Genomic DNA, 27,631 nt, shown 5'->3' with positions numbered 1-27,631 from the left:
ACACCTCCTCCATGTAGTACCTTTGCACGACCCCATCTGTGGGAATGTTTTTATTTCCCACTACATTATGTACAGTCCATTTTAGACAGATGTGTCTGTCCTTCTCTCCCAAACTCACACACACACACCACCACCACCACATGTTCTAGCTTCTTTCAAACCATTCATTTCACCTCCAAGGTGACACCATCTGGAACCAAAAATGAAGCGGCAAAATGTTGAAAATAAAAATAAAGCGGACTTTATTTAGAAGATAAAGGTGGTGGTATCAGTTTTGGTTAATAAAGTTGGGCTCAAGTGTTTTAACAGGTCTTCAATGCCATCACAGACTGGCATGCCAAGGGCATTTTAAATGCCAATTACAGATTGAAGTTTCGAAAACCAAGATGCTATCAAAAGCTGATGGAGTTTGGATTTCTCTTGAAGTCAGACTAACACACTTCTTAAATATGAGTGACTAGATTACTTGGTTCTGAAAGTGAAACACTATACTGAGCAGTTCCCCTCCCTTTCTCCACAAGTCCCAGAGGCAGCGTCACAGTTGCCTCTTGACAGCCAACATTTCAACAGAGGGGAGCTGAGGGGAACTGGAAAAATGGAAAGCAAAATTAATAAATGTAATTGTAATTGATATAGGCAGCTGCCACTGTGGCAAACCAAAGCCTAGTCCGATGTCCATTTTCTTCACATTTGCACTGACATCTTCCCAAGCAGACGGTAACTACATTCTTGAAGGAATGTGCCAAGACTAGGGTGGGGAAGGCTCAGATAAGAGTGGATAGAATGTATTTTGCATCCAGTCGCCTTAGGTGGTACAACTGATTAAGGACAAAACCCAGACTATGGAGTACCCACTAGCCAAAGGTAACTAGATTAAATGCATAACCAGTGCAGAGTAACTGCGAGGCACCAAGACCACAACCCAACCAGCCCGTTTTCCTCCTCCATCACTGAATGCATCTGGGAGAAAGCGTTAATAACAGCACTTGTCAACTGCTTCCCTGGAACAAAATGACAAAACACACGCAAGGTTCTGTTTTCATTATGGTTCTTGGTGTACTTTATTCTCCTGCTGTCTAGCTAAGCAGCCCACACAGGACAGAAATGGGTAGCACTGAGGAATGATCATTTTTTCTCCCCAATATTCCTGCCGCATCCCTAAGCCTTGACCAAACCCTGTCTACCAGGAATGGTTAGTATACCCTCTCCCTCAAGGAACTAAAATTTACACAAGGCATTAGAGGGCCAGGTCTCTTCTTAGGGCTTAAGAGCTGGTGCACTCTATTCACAATGGAGCGTCTTTTCTTCAAATACCTGGATTCATTTTTGTACACTGGTTCATAGATCGGCACTTGACTTTGAACCTGGCACCAAAAGGCACAATATCTGATACCCTGTACAAGAGCTATTAGAGATGCTGCCATATGGATGGGCAAAAGCGAGCCAAACCCACACATGAATGGAAGGCTTGGACAGGGAGGGGGAAATGGCAGAGAAATACATAAGCCCCTATTTTTTTGCTAGAATGAAAATGAAAATGGGAATTTTAAGGTCTTGTTTTTCAATCCTCCAAATACCAGGAAGCATTAAAAAAATCTCCCTTGGGTGTTTTTGAAAGCAGCATATTCAAAACGCCAGCAAAAACTCCTCTAATAACTGCAAAACCAGAAGAGGATCAAAGCTCACCCACATCCCTTATTGCTGAAAGATTCTAAAACCCAAATTCAGGGTGCCCTGTTCCCTGTGTAAAGGGAACATAATTAAGTCTGATTTATGGTTATCACAGCACATCACACTTTAAAAAAATATTAAAGCGTGTGACCAGGGGAATGTTTGACACCATTTTATTAATCTTCAACTTCAGTGGAAAAATATAACCTTTTTCAAGTGCCACTTTCATCACAAGAGTTCTAGTCTAAGTATATGTGTATATATACTTGTATATTCTTTTGTTGTTGGATAGTTGGTTTTGAAGTGCAGCAAGAGACCAATATCGCATTGCAGTCAATCAAATAAGAGAACAGAAGGCCAAGCAGTTTCCAAATGGTTATTTTATCAGATTGTTTGAACATTAAATTTATCCTTGTTTGCAATCCAAAATAGTTACCTGAAGTTTGCTGTATGTGTGTGTGTGTGTGTTTACTTTATTGTATGTGTTTTCTAAACTCTTTGGCACAATTTTCTGGGGGCGTTCAGACTGCCTTGATACACATCAGAAGAGAATGTTTCTTTCTGCTGCCAATCTGAGCATTTAAATTTTGTTTTTTTGGGGGGCTGTGGCTTTCTTTTGTTTTTGAAGTCTGCATTCTTTATTTGTAACAATTGCATTTTTATTTTTTTCTATATCATCTAACTCCAGAGTTTTCATTTTCTCCCCCCTCCCCCCAATTCTACATTCACAGTTGAACCATATTATTAGGAAAGGAGCCTTGATGAGATAGATCAGAATGGGAGCTCTGAACATTCGTCAGTGTTTTCCCTAGAAGATAATTAAAAAACAAAACAAAAAATGAAACCTAAAGAGCTTCCCCCCCCCTTTTTTTTACATCTCTTGTGCTGCATCAGTAGACAGAACTTCTGTTAGTTTTATGAAATGCAATGTCTAACCCCTTTTTTTCTGGGAAAAAGAAACTGCAATGACTTGAAGTTGAGAATGTGGATACCGCCTCATTCACACACACTCATTCTCAGACTGTAAGAATCCCTCACCCTCCTTTTAGCCGGCACACATACAGTACCGTATGGCAAAGGTACACCAAAGGTGGGCTCGAGACCCAGGCTCCATCTTTCTTATCAGTAGCAAAGGCCAGGCTGCCTTTTACAACAAAGCACCACAGCTGAACCCAGTTCCTCCTCCTCCCCCTCCTCTCGCAAACTAGTCATTCCACTCACTCAACACCGGCCAAAAGACAGAAAAGCTAGTTCTAGCCTCTGCTGGGAAGAGACAGCTTTCTTTCGTAAGTAAGTAAATCCATCAGTTTTTCTCTCTTCCCAGATGGCCGCCGTTATGGTTTTCTACGAAGTCAGTGCTTGCTTAGCTCACTAACAGCACTGCTGTTGGTGGCTGCGGCTGCTGCTGTGGCAGGATTTTCAATGTGGTGTGTTTTCAAGCCTCACTCACTCATGCTCTCATTCCCAAACACTCAGCATCCGTGCACACTCCTCACTTCCGGGTTTTTCAAAAGATTGGAGATTTCCAGTGGGGGTCTCAGGTTATCATCCCAATGGTAACAAGATCTAAAAATAGATGGAAACAAGGTCAATCTTTGAGATCATATACAGCTGGTAGAGCCAAACACCTCTGATTCCTACAATTTTAAGTGCTCAGAGGCAAGAATGGAATTTGTCAATTTTTCAAGGACTGATTATTTTTCTCCCCTTCCTATGTGCCATTTATTGGCACATCAGAAAGTGGGAGGGAAAGTAAAAAGATAAAATTCAAAAATAGCCAATTTTACTGGGATCTGTAAAGTAAAATAACTGAGTATATGAGAGAAAAATAAATTAAAACTACATTGCCAACCAGGGGTCAGACAGCTGACTTTGGGTATCTTCTGTAGAGCTAAGCATGTCTAAAAGCATGGCAGTCAAGAAAGAAAAGGGCATGGGGAAGGGAATAGAGAGTAGAAAAGAGAATTATGGGGAAATGCCATTCTTGAGGACTTTATTAGGGCCCAAAATGTGGGCACGTCAGTGAATTCTAGTTATAAAAGTTCTGTTCTTCATCACCACGAGGAATCAAATATTTGGCTCAAGAAAAGATTGAGGTTGTCTGACCCTTCCACTAGTACAAAGCTTAGGCACAAAGGCCCTGCTCGGACGCACTTATAATGGCAAACAGCTCAAAACAAAATAGTACCAAATGAAAGGAAGTCTTTGTCATAACAATCTAAATAAATGCCCCCACACCCCCGCCAAGAAAGCACAAGAAAGAGGGCAGAAAAGACCAGCTCTTACCAAGCTTGGTTCTTCAGTTTCCTCAGTTCTTTTGTTGCCCATGTAGCAAGGGTTTTTGCTTTGTTAGTCTTCGATCTCCGTCCTTCAGTTAACAGTTCATGGATCATTGGCCTAGCTTCTACTAATTTCAGGACATCCTTCCCAAATGCTGTACATAAGTCCCTGGGCAAAATAAACACACCTGAACATGAGCTCCCGACCGGGCGTATTGAGCTCAAAAATTGTAAAACCAGGGCTAAGCTAGCTATGCGTTTTTTCTATCATTTACTGTTTTAAATGGAAAGAAATCTTATAAATAAGTCTTAACACCTGCCCTCAAAAGATGAAAAAATGAGGTCTAAAGAGGTAGAATGACTTACCAAAGTCAATCATTCCACCGATATTTCACTCTAAAATCAGAACTAGAACCCAAGTCTTTGAGATTCTCAAAACCAATGTTCTGGCTTTAAATGATGCTTCAGAAACCCTCAATTTGTTGGCCAACACCAGAATATGGGATGGAAATAGATCTAATGCTGCTTTTATACATAATTCACTTTATAAGTTTAGTGGGGAGAAATTAGAAATATGGTCTTAAATGAATTATTATTTGTGAGAACTCAAAACATGATACCATGGGTTCTATGAAAGAAATCTCTGGCCCTGGCCGGCTTGGCTCAGTGGATAGATCATCAGCCTGGGGACTGAAGAGTTGCGGGTTTGTTGCCGGGATTGTGAGCTCGATCCCCAGTAGGGGGCGTGCAGGAGGCAGATCAATGATTCTCATCATTGATGTTTCCATCTCTCTCCCTTCCTCTCTGAAATTAATCAATAAAAAAGAAATCTCCTTTGTACCAAACTGTATAATTACCATGTAGTCTACCCCCCTCCCCCAATTTTATTTCTTACATGACCTTGCACTTTCCACCAGAAGTTAAACTCAGCTATGAGAAGCCAGGTATAACATACCCTATCAGTCCAGCAGCACAAGCTACTACTCCGTCTGTATGATCCTCATCCCCAGCAATGTGATCAATGAAAGACAGAATAAACTCTACTCTGGGTTGTACGAGCATCACATCCGCTATAAAAGAAAGAGATGGTCTGAGGAACTTGTCCCATATCTGGCAGGACTATACCCCATTTCCAAATTGCCAAATACTCTAATCCCATCAGGCAGGTGTCAGGCTGGAGACCTAGTTGAATATAATTATACCAAATTATTCTTTCGCAGATTAACATGCCATTTCTCAAGTCAACAGAAAAAGCAGACATTCCTCTTCTACTAAGCTGATATAATACAGCAAAAACAAAGCCCATAGTATCGAAGGGGTAAAAGACAAAAAATCCCCCAATCATGCAATTCGGTCGCACAAGGAAGGTGTATGTGTGGACCAACAACTGCCACTCAGGTTGGTGCAGACGCAATAGCCTGGCTGCATTCTGTTCCCTGCAATGCTCAAGAATATGAGATAATGTAGCAAAGAAGGGGCAGAAATAAGAAAAGTCTATCCCTCCCCACAAAGCTCCTCTCTTCATTAGGGCACTGTTCCTCTTTCTCTCCTTGCTTTAAGCCATAGGTACTAGTCTACAAGTAAGCTACAGAATGAGAGAGACAGCCCGTTTGACTAAGTGCACCCTGGACCATGTAAGTTTGGTTGAATACTCAACGGTGTACGTTCTCCTGGTCTCCCTTTAATCCCTGGACAATTCCGGTATAGGCCTCCAAGCAGCTTTCCCTTAGTTCATTCAGATAATCCACCATGTCATAGTCTGACTGTAAGACACAAAGGAGAGACTTTCCATCATATTGATAGTTTTTAGTTATAGTATGTTTGCCAAAGTTCTCCTCCTCTAATCAGGGCTGGACTGAAAGATAGCTTTAAACTTACCTTGTCCACCTGGGCTTGGGAAGCCTGTTGAAGAGTATTCAATACAACCTCTAGGTATTTCTTAAACTCTCCACCAATAGCAAGGGCAATATCACCAAACACGGACAGAATCTGTGGCTTCACAGACCTGTGGACATTTTCATTCTGACAAGGAAAAATAACCAGGAAAAGCAATTTATTAAAAGTCACAATCTGTTCTACCCAAGACACAAACTCTTAAAAAAAAAAAAAAAAAAAAAAAAAAAAAAAAAGCAAGTATTAATACAACTTAACAACGGTTACCTCTGGAGAGAGGGATTCTATATTTACTTTTCCTTGGCACTGTACTGGTTTTCCTCTCCAAGTTCCATGCTTTCCTTTAATTTTATAATCTGACTCTAGAATTGTCTTGTGAAAATGAGTAATTCCCTTCTTCATAAGCCCACAGCCATGCTGTGGGGCCTGAGGCCTCCCAGAGGCTGGTGGACGGGGGGGCACCTCACTCACTCACCCCCAAGTTCTCCAGCAGCAGCTGCATCACCTCGTCGCAGAAAGGCAGGATGCTGGACTGCAGTGCGCGGCACAGGTCTCCCACTAAGCCCACCGCTGCCAAGCAGACCTGCAGAGGAGCAAGAGCATGATTTCCCAACAGAAAAGACTGCCTGCAGGGAGGAGTTAAGCACTGTTTACCTAGCTGCTGGTCCTTTAACATTTGAACCTAGAGTCAAAGGAAAAACATCCCTCCTCTCTGAGATTTGTTCATTTTAATGAATATGGCAGGAAGAGAACTGAGACTATCAGAAATATCACTAAGAAAAAGACAATATTCACCAGAGATGGTGGTGGTGGAGGCAGGGGGCTTGGGGGGAAAAAACACACACATCTCTGTTTTGGTGCAGCTACTCTCCTGCTTCTCAGTGGCTACTTTTAGATCAGACACAAAGAGCAGCAAATAAAATAGCTCAACACCTGGGTCCACACACAGGGAAGAACTACCTGTGCTACAGGAAACCGAGTTTGTACCAGAACGACTATTAGGTAGAAATGAGAATATAAAGGCATTATAATTGATCCTTGGATGATGTGGGGGGTTGGAGTTCCAACCCCAGTACAGTCCAAAATCCACATATCACCTTTTCTCAACACTGGAGCATGCTGCAATGGCAACAGAAGGAGGCTATGAAATATCACAGTAATAGTTCTGCTTTAATTTCAAATAATTATGATTAAATATTGCATCTTTACGTTTGTTTGCATTTCTCTGGACTGTTGCCATGTATCTATTTATGTATATAACTTTTGATAAAGTTTATCTAAAACAGACAAATAATTTTGTGATAGTAAACGATAAAATAAAGTAGTATCTACATGTACTTTATGCATTCATGGCACAACTAATTTTCTTTTAATTTTCTAATATTTCTAGGCTACGTGATCCATGTCTGCAGGTTTTTTCAAACTGTTGCAAATCTCAACAAAAAAAAAATTCCCAACGTATTAAAAAGTCTGCATACAAGGAGACCCACGCAGTTCAAAGGTCACTATGTTTGGAACGCTCGGCCCACCTGGTACTCGGCGTAGTTCTTGAGCCCAATGCCCAGGAAGGGTTTGAAGGCCTCCATGTACTTCAGGAACTCGCCGCCCAACACTGCAAACAGACAGTCACCGTCCAGGATGTCAGAGTGAGCAAAACAACCAGGCCCGCCGTCCCAACATACTCACTCCACTATCATTAAGACATGAAAGCTGCCTCAGATAAACCATTCTAACTGCTGGAAAGGTCTAACTTCACGCCACATCGCCACAGATTAGGATTTCACTCTGGCTCAAACCACCAAGCGGTGGGGCCTCCTAGGAATATCAAGGTTAATTTGAATTGGCTGAGCTAGCAATATTGCCTCTTGTCTACCTCTTCATCTGATTCTAACATGTCCTCTTTGGAAGCCAGCTTACAACGGGGTCCCGAGGCAATTCCATTAAGGACTTACTTAAGCCAGTCAGGACAAGCAGACTGGGACTCATATCCAAATCAGCTACTCCAGGAGCCAGAATGAACCACTGTGCTGTGAGGGTGGTCACATGGACCAGACCAGTGAGACACATGCTCTTTGAGCTAGAAATAGGTTTGGTCCTCAGGGGAGTGGTTCTCACGTACAGGCATCGCCTAAAGAAGCATTCCAGGTTTCTAAACTGCTCTTTAATGTATTTTTAACGACCCTTAAGTCTGATGTGGCTTAAGTCATGTAACAACCAGAAATTCCAAGAACTCACTCACTGTTTTATTCCACCCCAGACCAGACACTAAGATGTGTCAACCTGAGTCTAAAGCATTACCACCCGACAAACCAGGAGCTAAAGTTCTCTATCCTTGAGAGGAGCCAAACCTCAATAATCAAGTAGACTTTCAGGGAGAACAGAAACACAACACACATTAGGTAGATGATAAGTTTCCCCCCAAAAGGTTGCACTCTGATTTGCAAACTGGCTCCCCATTTACTTCAAGGAGAATAAGAGGCAAGGCAGTCATGCACAATTTTACAATTACATTCAATTTAACTCTGAACTGACTCATGCCGCAGTAAATGAGAAAACACAACTATGCTTTCCACAGTAAAAAATTCTCCAAGGCCATTGTATCTCTTGCCTTCTAAAAACATCCCCTGCTTGATTTGGACTCACTGACCTTCCACTAGTGTGCTAACTGCCATTAGAGCATCCTCTTGAACTCCCCCTGACCCAGCCGTGCTTTGGAACATTCTTAACAGGGAAGCCATGACGACATCAGAGATCTGCAAAGCATCTTGATGTTGCACTTTCCGGAGAACATTCTGTGAAATGAACAAGAGGTCAGGCTGTTTATTCCAAACCCTCCAATCAGAACACTATACTTAAAAAAAAAAAAAAAAAAAAAAAATTAAGTCTCTTGAAATTTTTCCTTAAAGAAGCCAAATACACTGCCCAGGCTGGCATGGTTCAGTTGTTAGAGCGTCAGCCGGCACACTAGGTGGGGTGTGTGTGGGAGACAGCCAGTCAAATGGATGTTTCTCTCTCCCCCCCTCCCTCCATTTCTCTCTGAAAAAGCAATGTAAAATATATCCGCAGGTCAGGTTAAATATAAAAGGCCAAATATGTCTTTTATGCTCAAATGTTTTTTGACAGTGCAAATCACTTGCAACATATATTCTAATACCCTATTTCCCAATTCAGAACACACATGATCTTCCATGTGCATAAAACCAACTCTTTATGTCTGACAAACCCATCAGCAGTTCCCATATTCCAGTCTTATTACTTCCGCCTTAAAGAATATGTCATATAGTATACTTGCTCACAAAACAATAACAACCCTTCATATAGCCTAATGGTCAAGAAACAGTCTTGATAAAATGAAGCCAACCTGACTTTTCCTAATTTAAAATTCTGCCAACTTCCCTCCTTAACCTTTGTTTCAATTAATGCTACTGCATAATTCCTGTATTTGTCAGATGAATAAGGAAACACCTCTTAACAGTCATGCTTTAAAAAAACTAAGTTTGGCACAGCTAGCATGGTTCAGTGGTTGAGCATCAGCCTATGAACCAGGAGGTCACGGTTCAATTCCTAGTCAGGGCACATGCCCGGGTCGCAGGCTCGATCCCAGTGTGGGGCATACAGGAGGCAGCCAATCAGTGCTTCCCTTTCATCATTGATGTTTTTATCTCTCCCTCTCCCTTTCTCTCTGAAACCAATAAAATATTTTTAAAAAATTAAGTTTGGAGAAAGAGAGGGGAGTTCACAGGTAAGGACACCGAACAGCATCACTTAATACTAAAATCTAGGGCCCACCCACTAAGCATCAGGCAAGTTCCAGAGTTTTCCTGTTCTTTAGTGAAAAAACCCTCAGCACCTGCATCTCAGAGTTCAAGGTGTACATAAACTTGTTATCCTGAGATAGGATTCTCTTCCCTGGAGAGTGTGAGATGGCACCATCATACCTGAAGAGTTGCACAGAGTAAAGACTGAAGGTCATTGAACTGGATCCTGTCCGATGTGCTCTGGATATGTGACTACAAGGAAAAAAGGATCATGTTCTGAATAAACACCTTTTAAAGAGGCTCTAAAGTCCCTCATTGTTTCCATTTTCGCTGGGTTTGCATTAAATAAAGACCATTAAGTAAGTTTTACTGATGCTAATGTAGGAAAGTAAATAAAAGTAACGCGTATGCCCTGGGGTCAGCAGCTCAGCTGGTTAAAGCAGCAGTCTCGAACTGGCGGTTGGTGGACCACTGGTGGTCCTGAGGTCCAAAAGGTTGGCGACTGCTGGGTTTGAGTGTTCTCCCAATACCCCAAGGTTGTGGGTTTGATTCCAGGTCAGGGCACTTACAAGAAGGAACCAATGAATACATAAGTGGAACAATAATCTGATGTTGCTTTCTCTCCCACAAATCAATCAATAAAAACAAACACCACCACATTTATGAGTAAACTGTGACAAGCAATGCAAACTTTAAATTACAATACTTTTTTTGCATAAGCGTTATCTTTCTGAGAAAATATATACTTAAACACCGAAAAGAACAGCCTTGAAAGCAAAGCTGTGTTAGAAGTAAGTACTGCACCCTTTCTGCCAACAGCCAGGAATGCCCTGTCTCACCTCCATCTGAAGTACTTGTTGAAGTCGCTCCATGATGACTAAAGTAGTTTTCTGAACTGCAGGGTAACAATCCTTGGCACTGTTTTTCACAATTTCCATCAGAGATTCATATGCAGAACTCCTCAGATTGTTCTGGTGTCCATCAGGTCTGCAAGCAAAAAACAGCAAAAGTCCCAATTGAGAAAGAACAGAAATTGTTACAAGGTAAACATTGTTTCATCAAAAAGAAGAAATCAGGCCCTTGCTGCTATGTTTCAGATGGTTGAGCGTCCTCCATCCAGTGTACCAAAAGGTCACCAGTTCAATTCCCAGTCAGAGCACATAAGCGGGTTATGGGTTCGATTCCTGATCAGGGTGTGTGTGGGAGATAACCAGATGTTTTCCGCAGATGTTTGTTTCTCTCTCCTTTCCTCTATAAAAATCAGTAAAAATATACCTAAAAAAAAATAATAATAATAATAATTTTGTGTGTTTCAACTACTAAAGAACTCAGAAACTGATATGGTGGTATACCTATTTGAGTTTGGCAACAAAATGCAGCCAGGAAATAAATTTCCAAACTTTGAGCCAATGACTATGCTTATTATGGTCTCCAGACTTGGTTAAAGTATTGAATGGCATTTTGGAAATAGGCTATAATTATAAGAAAAAGATAAAAATGAAGAACCACCTATGTGGACAATTAAAGAGGTTGCCTGAGTAGCTTAAAAAAAAAAAAAAAAAGGCATCTAGATTTTCCTCATTGATCTTTGAGATGCCTTTAAATTTTGAACAGAGAAGTGTGAAATAAACAAGGTAAGCCTGAAGAATTTATACATAGCCCTCTTCATTAATGGATTTTTCTTTTAAAAAAATATTTTTATTAATTTCAGAAAGGAATGAAGAGGGAGAGATAGAAACATAACTGATGAGAGAGAATCATTGTTTGGCTGCCTCTTGCATATCGATATCCCCATTGGGGACGAGCCCATATGACAGGGAATGGAACTGTGACCTCCTGGTTCATCAGTTAATGCTCAACCACTGACCACACTGGCCCGGCCTTAATGATTTCTTTTGAGCATGGCCTTAGTAAGTATAGTTCACACAAAACCAAAATAATTCAAAGCTGTCCCCAACTTGTAACCCCTTAAAACTACATTTCAATGCTCTTTTACAAAACAACTGCATTTAATAAGTTTTGCATCTAATATCATAAATGATAATTAATGATCTCACATGGCAACAAAATTCATCACAAGAGCTACTATTTCTCTTACACCATAATCAAACAGTCCTGCTAGCGGTAGGCACTGCAAAAATGACTCTAGATTACTCTCTAAGAAATGAGACTATTTTCTGACTTTAACTGGAAGCTGAACAATCCTAGTTACACTTCTTTCTCTTCTCTTATTTAAACAAATAATTACCGGATTTTTAAAATTCCTCCTACTATGTTTCTATGACTGGATTAGACATCCCCTCCTCCCCCAGAAGGCAGGAGCTGAATGTAGACACCAAGAGTAAGAAGTTACCTGTCTGTGGTCTCCAGGAGCTTCTGAACTATGAGTTCAAAAGAAGAAGACAAGCAATAGGTAGCTGGTTCTTCCTGATCATCGGCTACATCTGCAGCTTCATAAGCAGCTTCCGCCAGGCTAGAGAAAGCCTTAAAACCAAAGAGAGTTAATACTAGTCCTAAGAAGAACCCTGCCCCAGGACTACCTCATTTTTCCTTGAGATACACCTTGGGCAGTGTTCCTCTGCAACTGATCTAAGAATATATCAATGCTAGTGAATTCTCAACTTTTCCGGTCAAGGTCATCTCAAAACAACATTTTATAGGGGTCCTTAAAATTAAATGTTTACTTATTTATATTCTGCTTGTGCTGCCCAAAACTCTCTAAGCAGCAGAGTACGTTCACCTACCACAAATGCCTGCACTTCTGCTTCTAATCACAGGAAGGCTTTAGGCCCCACTTTTCCTTATTTGAACTTCCTCCCCCACCCCCAAAGGTCCCTAGTGAACTACATTCGGCCATATTGATTCAGCACTTCCACCGCCTACCTTCCTTTCCTCTCGCCCCCTTCTCAGCAATTGTACTTTCTGTAGCCAGCAACTCTCCACTTTAATCTAATTTCTTCTCCCCAAGCAACTGAAGAAAGAAAATGGAGTCCAGATAGTTTTCCCACTGGGCTAGCATGACTGTTTTAAATGGTTGAGGAACTGAACCAGTCACTATGAGTCAACAGCTCCCACTGGCTAATGCAGTTGACATCTCCCCCACATTTAATTGAAGAAATTAGAAAGGAGATGCTAGTCAGGAAGAATTCCCTTACCCAGCACACATTTGAAGCCACTCTAGGTTCAGCACTGAGGCCCTCAATCAGACACTGCAGCAGGGGAGTCAAGTAGACATCATTGATGGCAGCTTCAGGGAGCAGTTCACAAATTCTGCCCACAGTCCATGCAGTTGTATCTCGAACAACTACACTGGGGTCTTTCATTAATTCTATTAGCGTGGGCATAGCCTGAAAATACAATAGTTATTAGCAAGGCAAAACAAAGATTAAAACTCATGTTGATTAATACCTCAGAAGAGGAAATTCTAATGGTTAGGTTTCAACTCAAGCATCAAGATGCTTTTGTCATTTTAAAGACATGCTTGTCCAATATCCAGCAATATAATAAATGCAAGTAAGTAAAGTGAAAAGTCCTCCTCTCTCCACCAAATTCCAGGACAGTTTTCTTCAGGCTTTGGTGAGACTTTTCAGCAAGCAGTCCTTACTAAATCACTTAGGGGGAGATCCCAGGAAGCAGCTTTGATGACATTTGGCTATACAGTGAAAGGTTCAGTTCTCTACATACTAAACTCAATTATAATGGACACCTGTCATCTTAAATAGCAAAGTTAAGTACAATATTTCCAGAAGAATTTTCATTACATAAATGTCATTTTGTCCTAGGGACCGAATAGTTGCATCATTAAAAATTATAAAGAAATTTTTATGATACATTAAGAGAAAAAACAAGTTAAGAGATTATTTGCACAGTAAGATCTCCATCCTGTTGCACATATTATATTCATACTGAAAAAGACTACAAGAATTAATACCAAGAGTTAGAATGTTATCCCTAGACAAGAGAATTAGAGATGACTTGTTCATTTGGTCTATGCATTTTTCAAAAGTTACGTCTTTTTTATAATAAAGAACAATTAAATATGTATTTTGAACATTCACAAAGAAATATCTTTTACCCTTCAGTGGCAGCAAATAGCTATCCACAAGTAACTTTTGTGGGTAACTCCTTACAGCTTTTTAAAAATAAAGGCACACCTTCAAGCAAATAATTTAAACAAACAATAAATATCTCACTTCCCACCCCAAAACTTCCGCAGCTTCACCTGTATAACTAGTGGTTTGAGCTGATTGGGCTCTGGTCCTTCCAAAATACAGCCAAAAGCCATCACTGCTGCATCCCGGTACCGCCAATCAGGGTTCTTGATGTGTTCTTTAATGAAGGGGAGGACATGAGGGACAATGTCATCTTCACAGCAGGTGGCCAGAAGCATGATGCACACTCCGGCTGCTTTGCAGGGATTCCAGTCATCATCATCATCATTTTCATCCTGGAGAAAGAATGTAGCACTAGTTAAGTTTTTGCTTAAAAAAAGAAAAGAAAAAAAAAAAAGAAAAAAGGAAAGACAATCACTTTCATTCACAAGGTACTCTGGCTATTCCCAAGGGTCATTAGAACTTAAGCTTTGTGGATGGAAATAAAACAAAACCTTTATAATTTACTAGGGGCGTGGCACATATATTCGTGCACCAGTGGGGTCCCTCGGCCTGACATGTGGAGATCAGGCAGAAACCGGCTCTCCAACCTCTCCTGAGGGGGTCCCAGTTTTCGAGAGGGCGGTTCTCAGGTGATACATCTTAGAATCAGGCTCCCTCTTCTCTGGTTCCGGGTGTATCACCTGAGAACCACAGCTGCCAAGTCACTGCAGCTCAGCAGCTCTTGCATTGAGCGCCTATCCCCTGGAGGTAGCTCAGTGCATGAATTGGTGCACGTATGGGTCTCTCGGCCTGGCCGGCAATCAGGGCCAATTGGGGCTATGGGAGGTTGGCCGGCCAGCAGGGGGATGGTCTGTAGGAGGTTGGCCAGACCAGGAGGTTGGCTGTGGGAGCACACCGACTACCAGGGGGCAGCTCCTGCATTAAGTGTTTTCCCCCTGGCGGTCAATGCACTTCCAGAGATTCATCACAGCACAGATTTGTTAAGTAAGATCCAGGTGAGGGAAAAGCCCCTGGAGTATTTATTACACAATGAGATGAACCAACATAACTACATGTAACAAGAAGAATGATCTCAGACTTATAGATTGAAACAAAAATGTATACATGATTCTAGTTATTTACATAGTAGTTTAAGGTGCCTATGCAGTTTCAGATAATTACATACCTAAATGATGATTTGTTCCCAAATCAGAAAAGTACAACCAAAACAAACAAAAGCAAAAATACTAAGGTCAAAAGATAAAAAACAGCAACTATAAAGCCGAGAGATGAGATAAAATTTTAAGGGAACACCTAGCCCATTTCACACCAGACACATCTCCACTTATCTTCTGAGAGCGAGAGTCATGTACTCCCCCAAACCAAATTATATCCTAGTGCACAGAGACATTCTGCTGGAAGTTACAGCACAACTGCCTCAGAGCACCAGTACTGCCAGCTCTTTGGTAACATTTTACATGCACCAGAAGAGATGAGGCAATAGAAACAATTCTTCCCAACACCTCACCAAGGAAAACTGTAAGGCATAAATTCAAACGGGAACGATCACAACCAAGGTACACTTCATATAAAAATTTGTAGCTCAGGTCTCTTCTGCTAGTTTGAACAACGTAGCACTCAGGAAATCAGAGCAGTATGTGGTTCATTCCTGCTCAAAACTGCAAACAACTCAGCCTAGAGGATTTATAGATCCAGCTCAGCAGTTCCCAAGTCATCTATATCAAAGTACCAACTAGTTGAAGAGTGCTGAATTCTTTCTTGGAAACTGTTCCACAGCAAACCAACCCATAGCAAGGTTTCACTTACCTGGCTAGAACTGGAAGGTAACTCACCTGTTTAGTTAGTGTCTGTGTGAGGATCGGAACCAGGTACTGTAGTGCTCCCTTGGCATAAAACTTGCTGGTGTGCTCAGGGGGCCGTCCTTGTTCTGCTGCCTGAGGACAAACAGAGCAAATTCTGGATGGCAAGACACAAGCTATGACACTAAGGCACACACTGAGAGCTGCCCAGGGTCTGCACAGAAATACATGGACCCAATGGTGACACTCGCTATGATCTTTGAAGGCATTTATTTTTTGGTCTACGTCAATGAGATCCTCTTAGGCCGTAGGAATTACACTCTTTTTTCATAAGCTCATATTTATCTATAACCTTAAGAATGCCAAAATAAGATTTTTTTGTGTTTTTTGAAGTACACAAAGACAATCAAGATGGGAAACAAATATTTCAAGTACATAACTACCCCCCCTTCCATATCTAATTTCTTATTTGAAGTTAGTAAACTATCCATTTCTACATTCCATATTTGCATTAGGACTTCCAAAAGGAAGTACTTTAGCACCAGATGTCACTTGGTTGAACTGTGGTTGCCTGCTGCCCCCTTGTGGTCACAATACTAAAAGGAGTATAATAAATCATGCCAGGCTGATTGGGAAAAACATGAGATGAAACATGATTGATCAGTCTTTCAAAGGTGGCTTTGGCTAGCAGAAAAATAACAAGTTGTACAAATGGAGATACTCACGAAGTCCAGTCAAAATAAAGCTTTCCCAGAGGAGAACAATCGTATCCACAAAGGAGATATATCCCCAAAGCCCAGGCAGAGTAACAGCCCCCCAACCAACCGTCTCCCAGGCTCACCTCTGAAGCCTCAATGGCCAAATCCATTTCCTCATCACACACATTGGACCAGAATTCTATCCCTTGCAGGGCCACTTCATCAATATCGCTTTTCATTGCTTCAATTGTGATCTTAAGAGAAAAAAACATGGCAACCCAGGCCCCACATAAGTGCTGGTTCAAGTTAGACCCCTCCTCTAACCACATTCATTCAAGTTTCAAAAATGTAGATTTATAAAAGCTGTCTAAAGTGAAAGGTAGAAAGAGGAAACATATTTTTTAAAATATATACTCTTTTTACCAGAAGAAACAGTACAAGCTTTCTTGGCACACTATTAATGAACATACACATAACACTGGAACTCAAGAAATTTTCTTGATTTATAATTGCAAGTAAAAAATTACAGAATTCACAAAAACACCCAATAAGAATGATGGAATTTGCAATTAGCTACATGCTCAAACACATAAAATAGAAATACTTACTGCAAAAAGAGCAGGACCCATATATGTCTCCATGTACTGATAATACAAGGACATTATTTTCACCAGATTCTGTAAGGCAGCCACTCGAACCTTTTACAAAGAGATTAAACGATTTACCATTCAGTTTAAAAAGGCAATTAGACAAAAGTAACTACTTCACTCAAATGGGTCAATAACCTAAAGGGTCAAACTAGGTACTTTTGGGTTATCATTCCCCCATGCAAGCCATAGCAGGACAAAACTTACTAATACCACTTAGACTAGAATGTTACTTCAAGAGTCAAGATTAGGTTACAGCAATAGCAAAGCTGTTTCAATGGCTACGCTAGAAAACAATTAAAAAACTACTGCAATTAAGCAGCAAAGCGGATCAAAAACCATTTCTCCCCAAACCCTTTTCAAGATGTCAGTTTTTAATATGTTAACTTTCCAAATCCTGTTCTTCCCTTTTCTTTAATGTTGAAGAGAAATTCTTATTGGTCAAACCTTATTTCTGAAGTCACCTGATTCTCAACATTTCAAACTACAATGCTAGAGTTGGCATTTCCTAGGAAAGTAGACAAGCCATATTATTCAATGACCTCATACTTACCCTCGTATCTGGACACTGTGTGGCTTCACAAACCACCTGCATAATAAAGTGCCTTTCGGACTGCAGAAGTAAAAGGGAATTAGAAGAGTTTAAACCATATCTATGAAAATTGTTAGACTATTATTTCAAGAAAAACCTTACTCCCTCCAGAACCCACAAATCCCGGACCAATCAAGCAGCTTTACGTTGACACAGTACTAGCACCGTGAAGGCTATCGTTTGCCCAGTGTCTACTATATGGCCTACCCTCAAAGGAAGCCCCACCCTAGCTTGTTTGGCTCAGTGGATGGAAGGGTTTGGGTTAGATTCCTGGTCAAGGGTATTGACCTGGATTGCAGGTTTGATCACGGTGTGTGCAGGAGGCAATCATCAATCTCACACTGATGTCCCCTCCACCCCCCCATTTCACTCTAAAAAAATTCCTTGGGTGAAGATTAAAAAAACACACCTACAGTAGGAAAATCTGTTTCTTTGTATTTAAAAATTAAGATAATTCAAAACAACTGCTTTATTTCAGAGTAAATGCAGCAAGATATAGAATGAACTTTGCTATTGTCCTAAATCTTCTGAAATCTAAAAGGAAAATCCCTATTTCCTAAGCAATTAGAATTTCAGTTAGCTTTGGCCTCCCTTCTTTGTCCACTATAAGGCCAAGGAATGGCAAAAATCCCAGCTAAAGTGCCAAAATATATACAAAAATACCTTTAGACCATATAACCTAGCAATTCCACTTCTGGGTGTACATATAAAAGAACTGAAAGCAGGGTCTCAAAGAGATCTATGTAATCCCCCCCCCGACACACACACCCATGTTGATAGTAGCATTATTCTCGATAGAAGGTGGAAAAAAGCAACCCAAATTGTCTAGTGACAGATAAATGGGTAAACAAAATGTGGTATATACATACAATGGAATATTATATATATATTTTTTTGTTTTTATTGATTTTTAGAGAGGAAAGGAGAGGGAGAAGAGAGCTAGAAACACTGAGGTGATCTGAGAGCAGAACATCAATTGGCTGCCTCCTGCACACCCCCTACTGGGGATAGAGCCAGAAACCCAGGCATGTATCCTAACTGGGAATCAAACCAGCGACCTCTTGGTTCATGGGTCAACACTTCTGATACATGCTACATGCATGAACTCAAGACATTATACTAAGTGAAATAAAACAGTCACAAAAAGACAAATCAAATATTGCATGATCCACTTATATAAGCTATCTAAAGTAATCACAAAAACAGAAAGTTAAGTAATCATAGAAACAGAAAGTAGAAAGATTGTTGCCAGGAATAGGGAAGGGGAAAACAGGTGTTGTTTAATGGATATAGTTTCAATTGCAAGATGAAAAAGTTCTGGAAATTGGTTGCAAAATAATGTGAATACACTTATTACCGAACTGTACATTTAAAAATGGTTAAGATGGTAAATTTTATGTTATTGTCTATTTTAACACAATTAAAAATAATGAGAAAATACTTTCAGGCAAAATAAACTTTGTTTATATTTTAATTTTCAAAAGCACCTTCCTCAGCCCAGCTGGGTGTGGCTCAGCAGCTGAGCGTAGACCCAGGAACCAAGAGGTCACCGGCTCAATGATCAGGACATATGCCCAGGTTGCAGGCTCAACCCCCAGTGGGGGGCATGCAGCAGGTGGCCAATCAGTGATTCTCTCTCATCATTGATGTTTCTGTCTCTCTCTCCCTTCCACTCTGAAATCAATAAAAAAAATATATATTTTTTAAAAGCACCTTCCTCCCCAGTTTCTTTTCTTTTTTAATCTTTATCCAAGGATTTTTTTTTAAAATTTATTTCAGAAAGAAGGGAAGGAAACACTAATGTGAGAGAAACATCGACTGGCTCACCCCCTAACTGCCCAACCAGGAATCAAACCCCCACCTTCTGGAGCACAGGAGGGTGCACCAACTCAGCCACACTGGTCAGAGAAGAAAAGCCCAAATTCTACAATCAAGGGAGTTAGGGGGGGTGAGGAGGATTCCCAAGTACACTTTGTACTGCAAAAGGAAAAACCTAAGCTTAGAAATCCTTCAGGTCACATTATTCCCAAAGACTGATTAAAAATGGCAAACACCTATTCCAAGGCCACATCTCACAAATGTTAACTAGAAATGAATGCCTCCGTCAACCCAGGACCTGGGAATCAACCTTGGAGCCATTCTTATTCAAGAACTGCCTGTTATCATGCAAAGATTAACAATCATGTTGCCCGAACAGTGGGCTCCACCCCCAGCCTACTACTTCCCCATGCCTGCAATCCCTACTTCCCCATAGAAGCCGCTGTTCATGGGGGAGCTGCAGAGCAGATTTTTGTGGATGACCTACTGCTTTCCCATACTACCAGCAGTACTGGAATAAATGCTCCTATGATTTCAAAAAAAGAAAGAAACGAATGCCTCTAAACAAAACAGTCCTTTCTAAGTCATAAACTTAAAAACTTTCATTTAACTCTCACTTCTCACCCTCTGAACTTACGCCAAAAGGCACTCACCTCTTTGTCAAAGTTGGCTTTGGTGAACTCCAATGAGTTCAGCAGTGCATTAGTAGCTGCTAGCTTCACATTATTACTAGGCTCTTCTTTCCGCATCCCCTGAATTATGGCAGTCAGAATCTCATTGGATTTATCTTGTAGCTGCTCTGGGTCCTGAAACGAGCAGAAGCGCAGTAAATATAATAATGAACTCATGACTAATCAGCCGTCTTTTTAAGTGTAAAATCCACTTGAGTGAGGATAATGACTTTCTCTGATCTTTCAGCACATATTTCCATATAGGGTCAAAATATCCCAGCGCCTGGTAGTCCCAAATTGATCCGAAACACGTTAAACTTATCAACTTTATATCTGACTTCTTAGCATGATTCTGGACATGAGGCAATACTGTTTCCCCCGTTTTGTGCAAATGGAAATGACAGTGTGATCCCTCCCCTTGTCCCCAGGTCACCTCTCCCAACTGAAGTATAGCTTCAGAACATCTGAGTGCCAAGGATCAACACCTAGGCACATATTAGGGAGTCCAAGCTCATGTCAAGTGCTAGGGACTTCTATGCTTCAAGTCTGTGTATCAAAACAGTCCCCCCCCCCCAACACATACAAACCTCAGACACCAAGAGTGGTAACGTGAGCAGCACCAATAGTCCTAGGAAGGCTGCATTTAATATACTGTGTTGTGGCTCCAATGACTAAACCAATTACAAGAGCTGGCAAACTGTTTCTATAAAACAGTCAGTGAAAATGTAACAGCATCCATGGCACACTAAGGATCTTGAGAAAGGGTCAGATCAGGGATGCTCCAAGATAAAGAATATCCTTAAAAGTCCAGAATCTGTCTCTCCAAACACATGGAGTTTTTGACCCTCAAGGCTCTTAATTTTAGTACATGATTAACAATGTGAGGGTAAGTTAATTTAGGAGCTAAATGAACAGATAAAGCAGTTTTACTTTCAAAACACTTTGCAGTAGCTTAGTTTTCTTTATAATACAGTAAACATCATTCCAATATGTGCACGTAACAACTAGATGAAATCGTAGCTATGTATGTTAGATAAGATGAGGCATCACTTACAATATCTTGGCAAATGTAACCAATAGCTTCCAATGTTGACTCTTTCATGTGCTCTGTGCTGTTGGGATTTGTGACATTGGCCACCAGCTGAGGAATGAGTTCTGGCCACTGGTTCACGGGGATCTCCGCACAAGCAATGCCAGCCACACACTGCGAGGCTGAGCTAGGCCGGTAGGTTTCTGTGCCCAAAGTCTGCAAAACCTGCATGCACACACATACACCAAAAAAGCAAGATGAAAGATATTAATTTCTAATACTATTTAAACCCTCATATCAATCTCTGAGTTTTCAATAACACAAAAAAATAGAAATTGGCATATACAGTACAAGTCAGTTGTCAGAAAAAGGAAAAAAAGCCAGTCTCAATACCAATACTAGCACAATCAACCTTAGACCCCAGGAGAAAACAAACAAACAAAAGCCCAACCCCTACTTCCAAATGGAATTCTCCAAAGCCAGACAACTCATTTCAATGTTCAACTCAAAGCAGAAAAGCAGCACTGAGATAGCATTAAAAGGAGAAAGAGATGACCAAATGAGTCTTCTATGTTCCTTGCTGGTATAATGGAAGGATGCTCACAGCTTTGTTTTGTGTGAAGGGTGGGATTTTAGGATGAAGTTAACCAACTCTGGGGCACTCAAATGGATCTGATTCCTAATTTAACCTGATTCAAGGACGAGATTTTCCCACTCATGAAATGTGGAACACACCTTCTGTCTTCTAGTCATTGACAATTTAGCACCCTGGGTGACTTTCATAGTAAGATCATTAGATACAGACATAAAGTTACTGATGTTACCAACACTTAAGAACCAATCCTTTAACTCCAATCTGAAAGGATTTGATCTGTTTCCCACAAAATTAAAGAACTGTTCTCTCCACCGTCAACAGATACCAAGTACTAGTCAAATACGCCAATTAAAATGAAATCCACTTAGCATTCAACATACCTTGTTTGAAATGCTAATCATACAAGCGCTTATGTAAAGGGTAAAGACACACGTACAGATAAAGGCTGAAGCGACAATGGATGCAGGGTTAATTATTATCATATTCAGCTTATTTAGTCAATGAACTAAGAATCACCAGTCCACTCAAAAGGCAAACAGTTAACTGTTCCTGGCATGAGCACAGGACAAAGAGGAGCTGCCAATTATTCAGGCCAACTCTGCTGACTGGGTCAGGTCACTCAGTATCCTGCTTTGTAGCTAATAATAATGACCCCCCCCCCCCCAATCTTTCCCCCTTATACAGTATACTCCCAACAGCTCTAACCAATAATCAAGCAGCTCTGATTCTAAATAAAGGTTTTGCTCTCTAGGGCTACTAAAGCTGGAGTGCACTGTAATAGAACTGTATGTCAAAAGTCCAAGGCCGCGGTTCTCAACCTTTCTAATGCCGCGACCCTTTAATATAGTTCCTCATGATGTGGTGACCCCAAACCTTAAAATTATTTTCGTTGCTACTTCCTAACTGTAATTTTGCTACTGTTAATGAATTGTAATGTAAATATCTGTGTTTTTCGATGGTCTTAGGCTCTACAGCAGGGTCACATTTTTATGTTATGTTTTTAAAAAAACTAGGGGTGATCCTTATGATAGGTAATAACCTGAAATAAGAAAAATAAGAAACCAGTTCTCAATTGTGTCCAAGACCCAGATTTCAAAAAATAACCACCAGCATTGAGGAGGCATTAATGGCCAAAATGTGCTATAAAAGGGAAAAGCCAAGATAACTGCTGTGTGTGTGTGTATTTTTTTACTTCAGAGAGGGAGAGGGAGAGAAACATCAATGATGAGAATCACTGATCAGCTGCCTCCTGCATGCCCCCTACTGAGGATCAAGCCCAGAAACTCAGACATGTGCCCTGACCTGGTTCATAGGACAACATTCAACCAGCCAGCCACACTGTCTGGGCAATAACTGCTATTTTTTTCTTCATGCACAAGGGCTCAACAAGTTCTTATTCAAATTTCAGAGAAACTTTTGGGTCAAGCTGAAACTGGTTTGGCTCAATGGATAGAGCGTCGGCTTGGGGACTGAAGGGTCCCGGGTTCGATTCCAGTCAAGGGCATGTACCTTGGTTGCGGGCACATCCCCAGTAGGGGGTGTGCAAGAGGCAGTTGACCGATGACTCACTCTCATCGATGTTTTAACTCTCTGTCTCTTTCCCTTCCTCTCTGTAAAAAATCAATAAAATATATATTTTTAAAAATCTCTTCTTAAACCTTGGAAATGGTTCCAGATTGTACTCTCTCAGTTTTGGAAAAAAAAAAAAAAGAAAGAAAGAAACTTTTGGGTCAAGATTTTTTTTGATGTGACAAAAAAATGTCAGGCCCTAGCCAGTTTGACTCAGTGTATAGAGGGTTGGCCTACGGACTCAAGGGTGCCAGGTTCAATTCTGATCAAGGGCATATGGCCAGGTTGTGGGCTCGATCTCCATTAGGGGGCAACACCAATCAATGATCCTCTCATTGATGTTTCTCTCTCCTTTTCTCTCTGAAATCAATAAAAATTTATTTTAAAAATAAATAAACAATAAGTCAGTTACAGTTCTAATTATGTCATATCTCAATTTGGGCACTACAGCACAGAAATCAAGATTTGCAGTGATTGATGAAATAAACTTCATTTGTATCAAACTGCTGAAGGGTGGATTAAAATTTTACTACATAAGCAGACTCAATGTGCATAAAAATAATTCTACATATTTCAAAGAATATGCAAAATAAGTTGCCTTCATAACCTAATTCTTTGTCATGAGTATATGGACGCAAGACTGGAGAAAGACGTATATAACTAGAAAAGAGAACTTATTGCCGAAAGGGTTGTTAATGTACCTAATGCTGACACCTAGAACCAAGAAATAGCAAATAAGACGTATATAACCACACCTGCACAAGTACACACACAAGAATCCCCCACTAGTTCCTCCTCAAATACCAAGGACCAATGATGCGTGACTTACTCTCTGTCTTAATATAGGACAGTTAAAAAAAAAAAGCTCCATTACTTAATTAACAACAACAAAAAAAAGCAAAACACATCTGTTCATATATTCCATATCTTTTGTTACATCTAAAAATATGAATTTCTAATACAATAAAAAGTCACAAGAACTCCATGATACAGAGTAACAAGATACATTCAATTTCCCACAAAATCCATCAGCCTAAATGCCTTGATCAAAAGCCCGGTATTTCTAAAGGAAGCTTTTCATAATTTGCTAAATATGTAAGATTGGCACCACTAATGCCAATCTTGCTTCATAAATCCTCTGGGCTTCAATGGTCCAAGAGATAATTGAATTCACCTTGTGATTCCACATAGTAGCATTCCTAAACCACCAAGCAGCGAGAATTACCTATAGCAGAATTTCAACAAGAGCTGGGCGCTGCCTGACTGGAAGGACCACTTGGGAAGACAGGTTAAAAAAATACCCCCGAGTCTCACACTCCAAAATCAAAATTTCTGGAGGGAGCTTGAAAACATATTAACAAATTCCTTAAGTGATTTGGATATTCCAAGTTTGGGAACCATCAATTTGTATATTATTCCAATTCTCCAGAGATTCTACAAATTCTGGCATCTAACTAAAGGTTTCCAAACTGCTGCAGTCTACCTTAGTGATCTTAAAAGAATTCCAATCCATTTATGGGAATGGACAAGCTGAAATGATACAAATCAAATACAATTTTTATCTTCAAGTGAAGTTTAGGTACCAGAAACCTATTATACCATCAGCTCTACCCCATGCAAATGATAAAAGAACTGACTAGAGATTTTTCTTGTTCCCTACGCTACATGACCAAGAGACAAAAGTTACTTACATAATTCTTGACTTCCCGTCGAGCATTCGCATCAATTGCTAGCCACCTCTGCTGATATTGTGCCTTGATATCTGGATCTTTCGATGTCAAAGAATTCTTGATTTGTAGACCTGCTGCAACTCTGGCAACTTGACTGTTTCCTGGATTTGCTAGCACTCTGGACAGTTCCACAAGGAACGTGGGCTGTTAAGAAAGATGCATTGGTGAATGAAAATATCTCTTCAGAACTGTCAACTGAGGATAGCTTATGAAGCATCAACACACTGGGGAAAACCTAAATTTTTTAGGACATATCATAATGCCTCAGGAAACTCCAAAATATCTACTTCAAGGCTCCTGTAAAAATATCACATTAAGGAAGTCATCTATCTAATCATGCAGCCTCAGCGTTTAACAAGTTACAGATTTTCCTATCAACATCATTCTTCGTGCCCAAATTGTCACATCAGATCCCCCAGAATTAAAGCAAGGTTGACAATCTCGTAGTCAGATTATTATTTTTTTTTAATGCACCTATAACAGTGCCTGTTACTGAATAAATGGGTGTGTTATGACAGGGTAAAAAGTAAAAAAAATTTCTAACTTAAAAACAACAACACCTCAGTCCAAATGGAATGGCACCCTCGAGTGGCTTTTGATCGCAGAGAAGCAGATAATCTTGTATGAATATTACTTATAAACCTAAAAACAGACTTAGAAAACAAGCCCTCTATTTTAATTGTGAGTGTTCATCAATTGGAGATTGGGGGTGGGGGATGATACTTAGAAATTGTCATGGTAAATCTGTCAAAGCAAATGACTTTATTATTTAATAGCCAACATTTACGTAATAAAGGCTCCTATACATTTTGGATTTGAACTGACCACTAAACATAGTGGATTCCCAAAAAGCACACTCAATCTTTTCTAACACAGAGCCCCAAAACTACTCCCTTTGTTTTTTAAAAAATTTAACACAGTCCTTTACCCTGCAAAAAGCTCTGTCCAAAAGCTTTTCTTCCCTGAAAAGTTAACAGAGAAAGCCAAAAGCAGATAGTTTCTTACCACCACCAAGTTCTGCAATCACAGAAGACAACTCTTTAAATTTCATTAACTTAATACTACTAAATAATGCCAGGAATCACATAAAAGGCTTCTTGCCAATTAGCAAAAGCAGGAACAGGAATACACTCCAAATGGAAATACTACCCATCTATACCAGTGGGGGGGAGGGGAATATTTTCTATGGAAATTTAAGAATAAAAAAGTAGTAATGAAACCTATCACATATAAGGGGGGGGGAATCACTCAAGAGAGCAGCTTGTATAAAACAGGCCTCCTCACTATTTTCCCCTTATATTATTTGTCTAATTAATCCAAATAAATCCATTTGGTTAGTGTGATTGCGGACTTATTACCTATCACCTTTCAAAGATGTCAAGCATGAGCCACCTTTCCCTTTGCTCTCCATTCCCCCAACAGGAGAGGGTCACCAATAAGAGGAAACAATACGGGCACCAGGCTATTTCAACCATCCTACCCCACACATTTTTAGGCAGAAGCCCAGACTCTAGGGGACTTATCTTCCTTTTTCCTGTACCCCTTAAATATGAAGTGATGAAAGACGAGGAACTTCCCTCTGATTTCATCTGGAAACAGGCCCTATCTTTAGGGTGAGCCTCTAGAGGCCTGCTGTCTGGATACAGATTCTCTACTCATCGAATTAATTAAAAAGAAAACTGGGGAAGGAATCATCAGGCAGGTTAAGGGAGAAATACTGCCCGGGAAAGGGTCAAGAGGCATTCGGGTGCCAGACCTGTCTCTGGGCACACACCTAGGGAGAGAGAGGAAAGGGTAGAGCTCTAAGAAGTAGATGCATTTGAATCACATGGGCTACGGGGCAGGAAGACGCCGGCCCGGGTCCGCACAGGGCGGGCAGCTGGGCCCGGAGCTTCCACATGGCCCCTAGGCCCGGCTCCCCCACCCCCACCCTTGCTGAACACGCAGCGCGGCGCAACCTAACTTCGCTTCCCTCCCTCTTTCTCCCTCCCGCTGCACCGCCGCCCTCAGGCCGCGCGCCGATTGGCCGGCAGTCACCCCGGCGCGCCGCGCCATTGGCCAGGCGCCGGGTCCGGGGCGGGACACACCCACCGGCTTCCCGATGGCGGGGTTAGGTTGGACCGGGTGGGGGAGGGAGGGGGACGGGATGGGGCGGGGTGGGTTCCCGAGGCCTGGGCCTCCGGGAGGGCGGGAAGGCCCGCACGCCGGGGATGAGGAGACAGAGGGATGGGGGCCGGCGGGATGGCACGCACCAGGTTCTCCACGGCCGCACGCTCCAGGAACTTCTGCGCCGCTTCCAGTTCCAGCCGATCTGGGGGGGAAGGAAAGTGGGAAAGGGGACAGGGTCAGAGGGGCTAGGGCTTCCCTTCCCCCCCACCCAATCACCTCAGCCCGACCCCCGGCCCCCGCGTCCTACCCGGAGACACGGTCTTCTCGAGGATGGTGATCAGCTCCATGGCGGAGGTGGCAGCGGCTACTCTTTCCTAAGACGACGGGTCCGGCCTCTGGGGCGGCGGCTCTAACTGGGGATGGGGGTTGGGGGTCGGGTGGGAAGGGAGGGTGGGGTGGGGAGCGGGGGTCACCACCAGCCCATTCACCGGCTCCCTCGGGTTAGTCGCTCTGGCTCCCTTCCTTCCTCCTCTCGTTCTCTCTTCCCTCCCAATTCGCTGCTGGCGGCGGCGGCGGCGGCAGCTGCTCCTCTGGCGGCGGGGGAGGGACCCCGGGGGCAGCTCAGAGCGCGGCTGGTGCTCGGGCGGCGGAGGGAGA

At 41.5% G+C, this 27,631-nt stretch overlaps 1 protein-coding gene across 2 annotated transcripts; it reads right to left on the bottom strand.

The window, feature by feature from the left end:
* Window positions 1–218: 218 nt before the first annotated feature.
* KPNB1 (karyopherin subunit beta 1) lies at window positions 219–27,631 on the bottom strand. Of its 2 annotated transcripts, XM_036407655.1 has the most exons (22): window positions 27,282–27,466; window positions 27,118–27,176; window positions 24,827–25,009; window positions 20,996–21,196; window positions 19,924–20,076; window positions 17,414–17,473; window positions 16,822–16,911; window positions 16,357–16,467; window positions 15,549–15,650; window positions 13,824–14,048; window positions 12,757–12,948; window positions 11,955–12,085; window positions 10,441–10,588; window positions 9,782–9,853; window positions 8,491–8,635; window positions 7,373–7,455; window positions 6,319–6,426; window positions 5,829–5,972; window positions 5,608–5,713; window positions 4,906–5,020; window positions 3,958–4,119; window positions 219–3,237 (listed from the first exon to the last, which is right to left on the bottom strand). In XM_036407655.1, coding segments are annotated over exons 1-22 (2,631 nt in total). In that variant the 5' UTR covers window positions 27,322–27,466; the 3' UTR covers window positions 219–3,236. The 2 variants fall into 2 exon arrangements, 1 of the variants encoding a protein (XP_036263548.1); XR_004982625.2 differs by lacking the exon at window positions 4,906–5,020 and having other exon boundaries at window positions 27,282–27,631.

The sequence above is a fragment of the Pipistrellus kuhlii genome, unplaced genomic scaffold, assembly GCF_014108245.1.
Source record: "Pipistrellus kuhlii isolate mPipKuh1 unplaced genomic scaffold, mPipKuh1.p scaffold_m20_p_37, whole genome shotgun sequence".
Lineage (NCBI taxonomy): Eukaryota > Metazoa > Chordata > Mammalia > Chiroptera > Vespertilionidae > Pipistrellus > Pipistrellus kuhlii.
The sequence above is the reverse complement of the archived record's forward strand: the minus strand, read 5'-3'. Positions and strand labels throughout refer to the sequence as shown.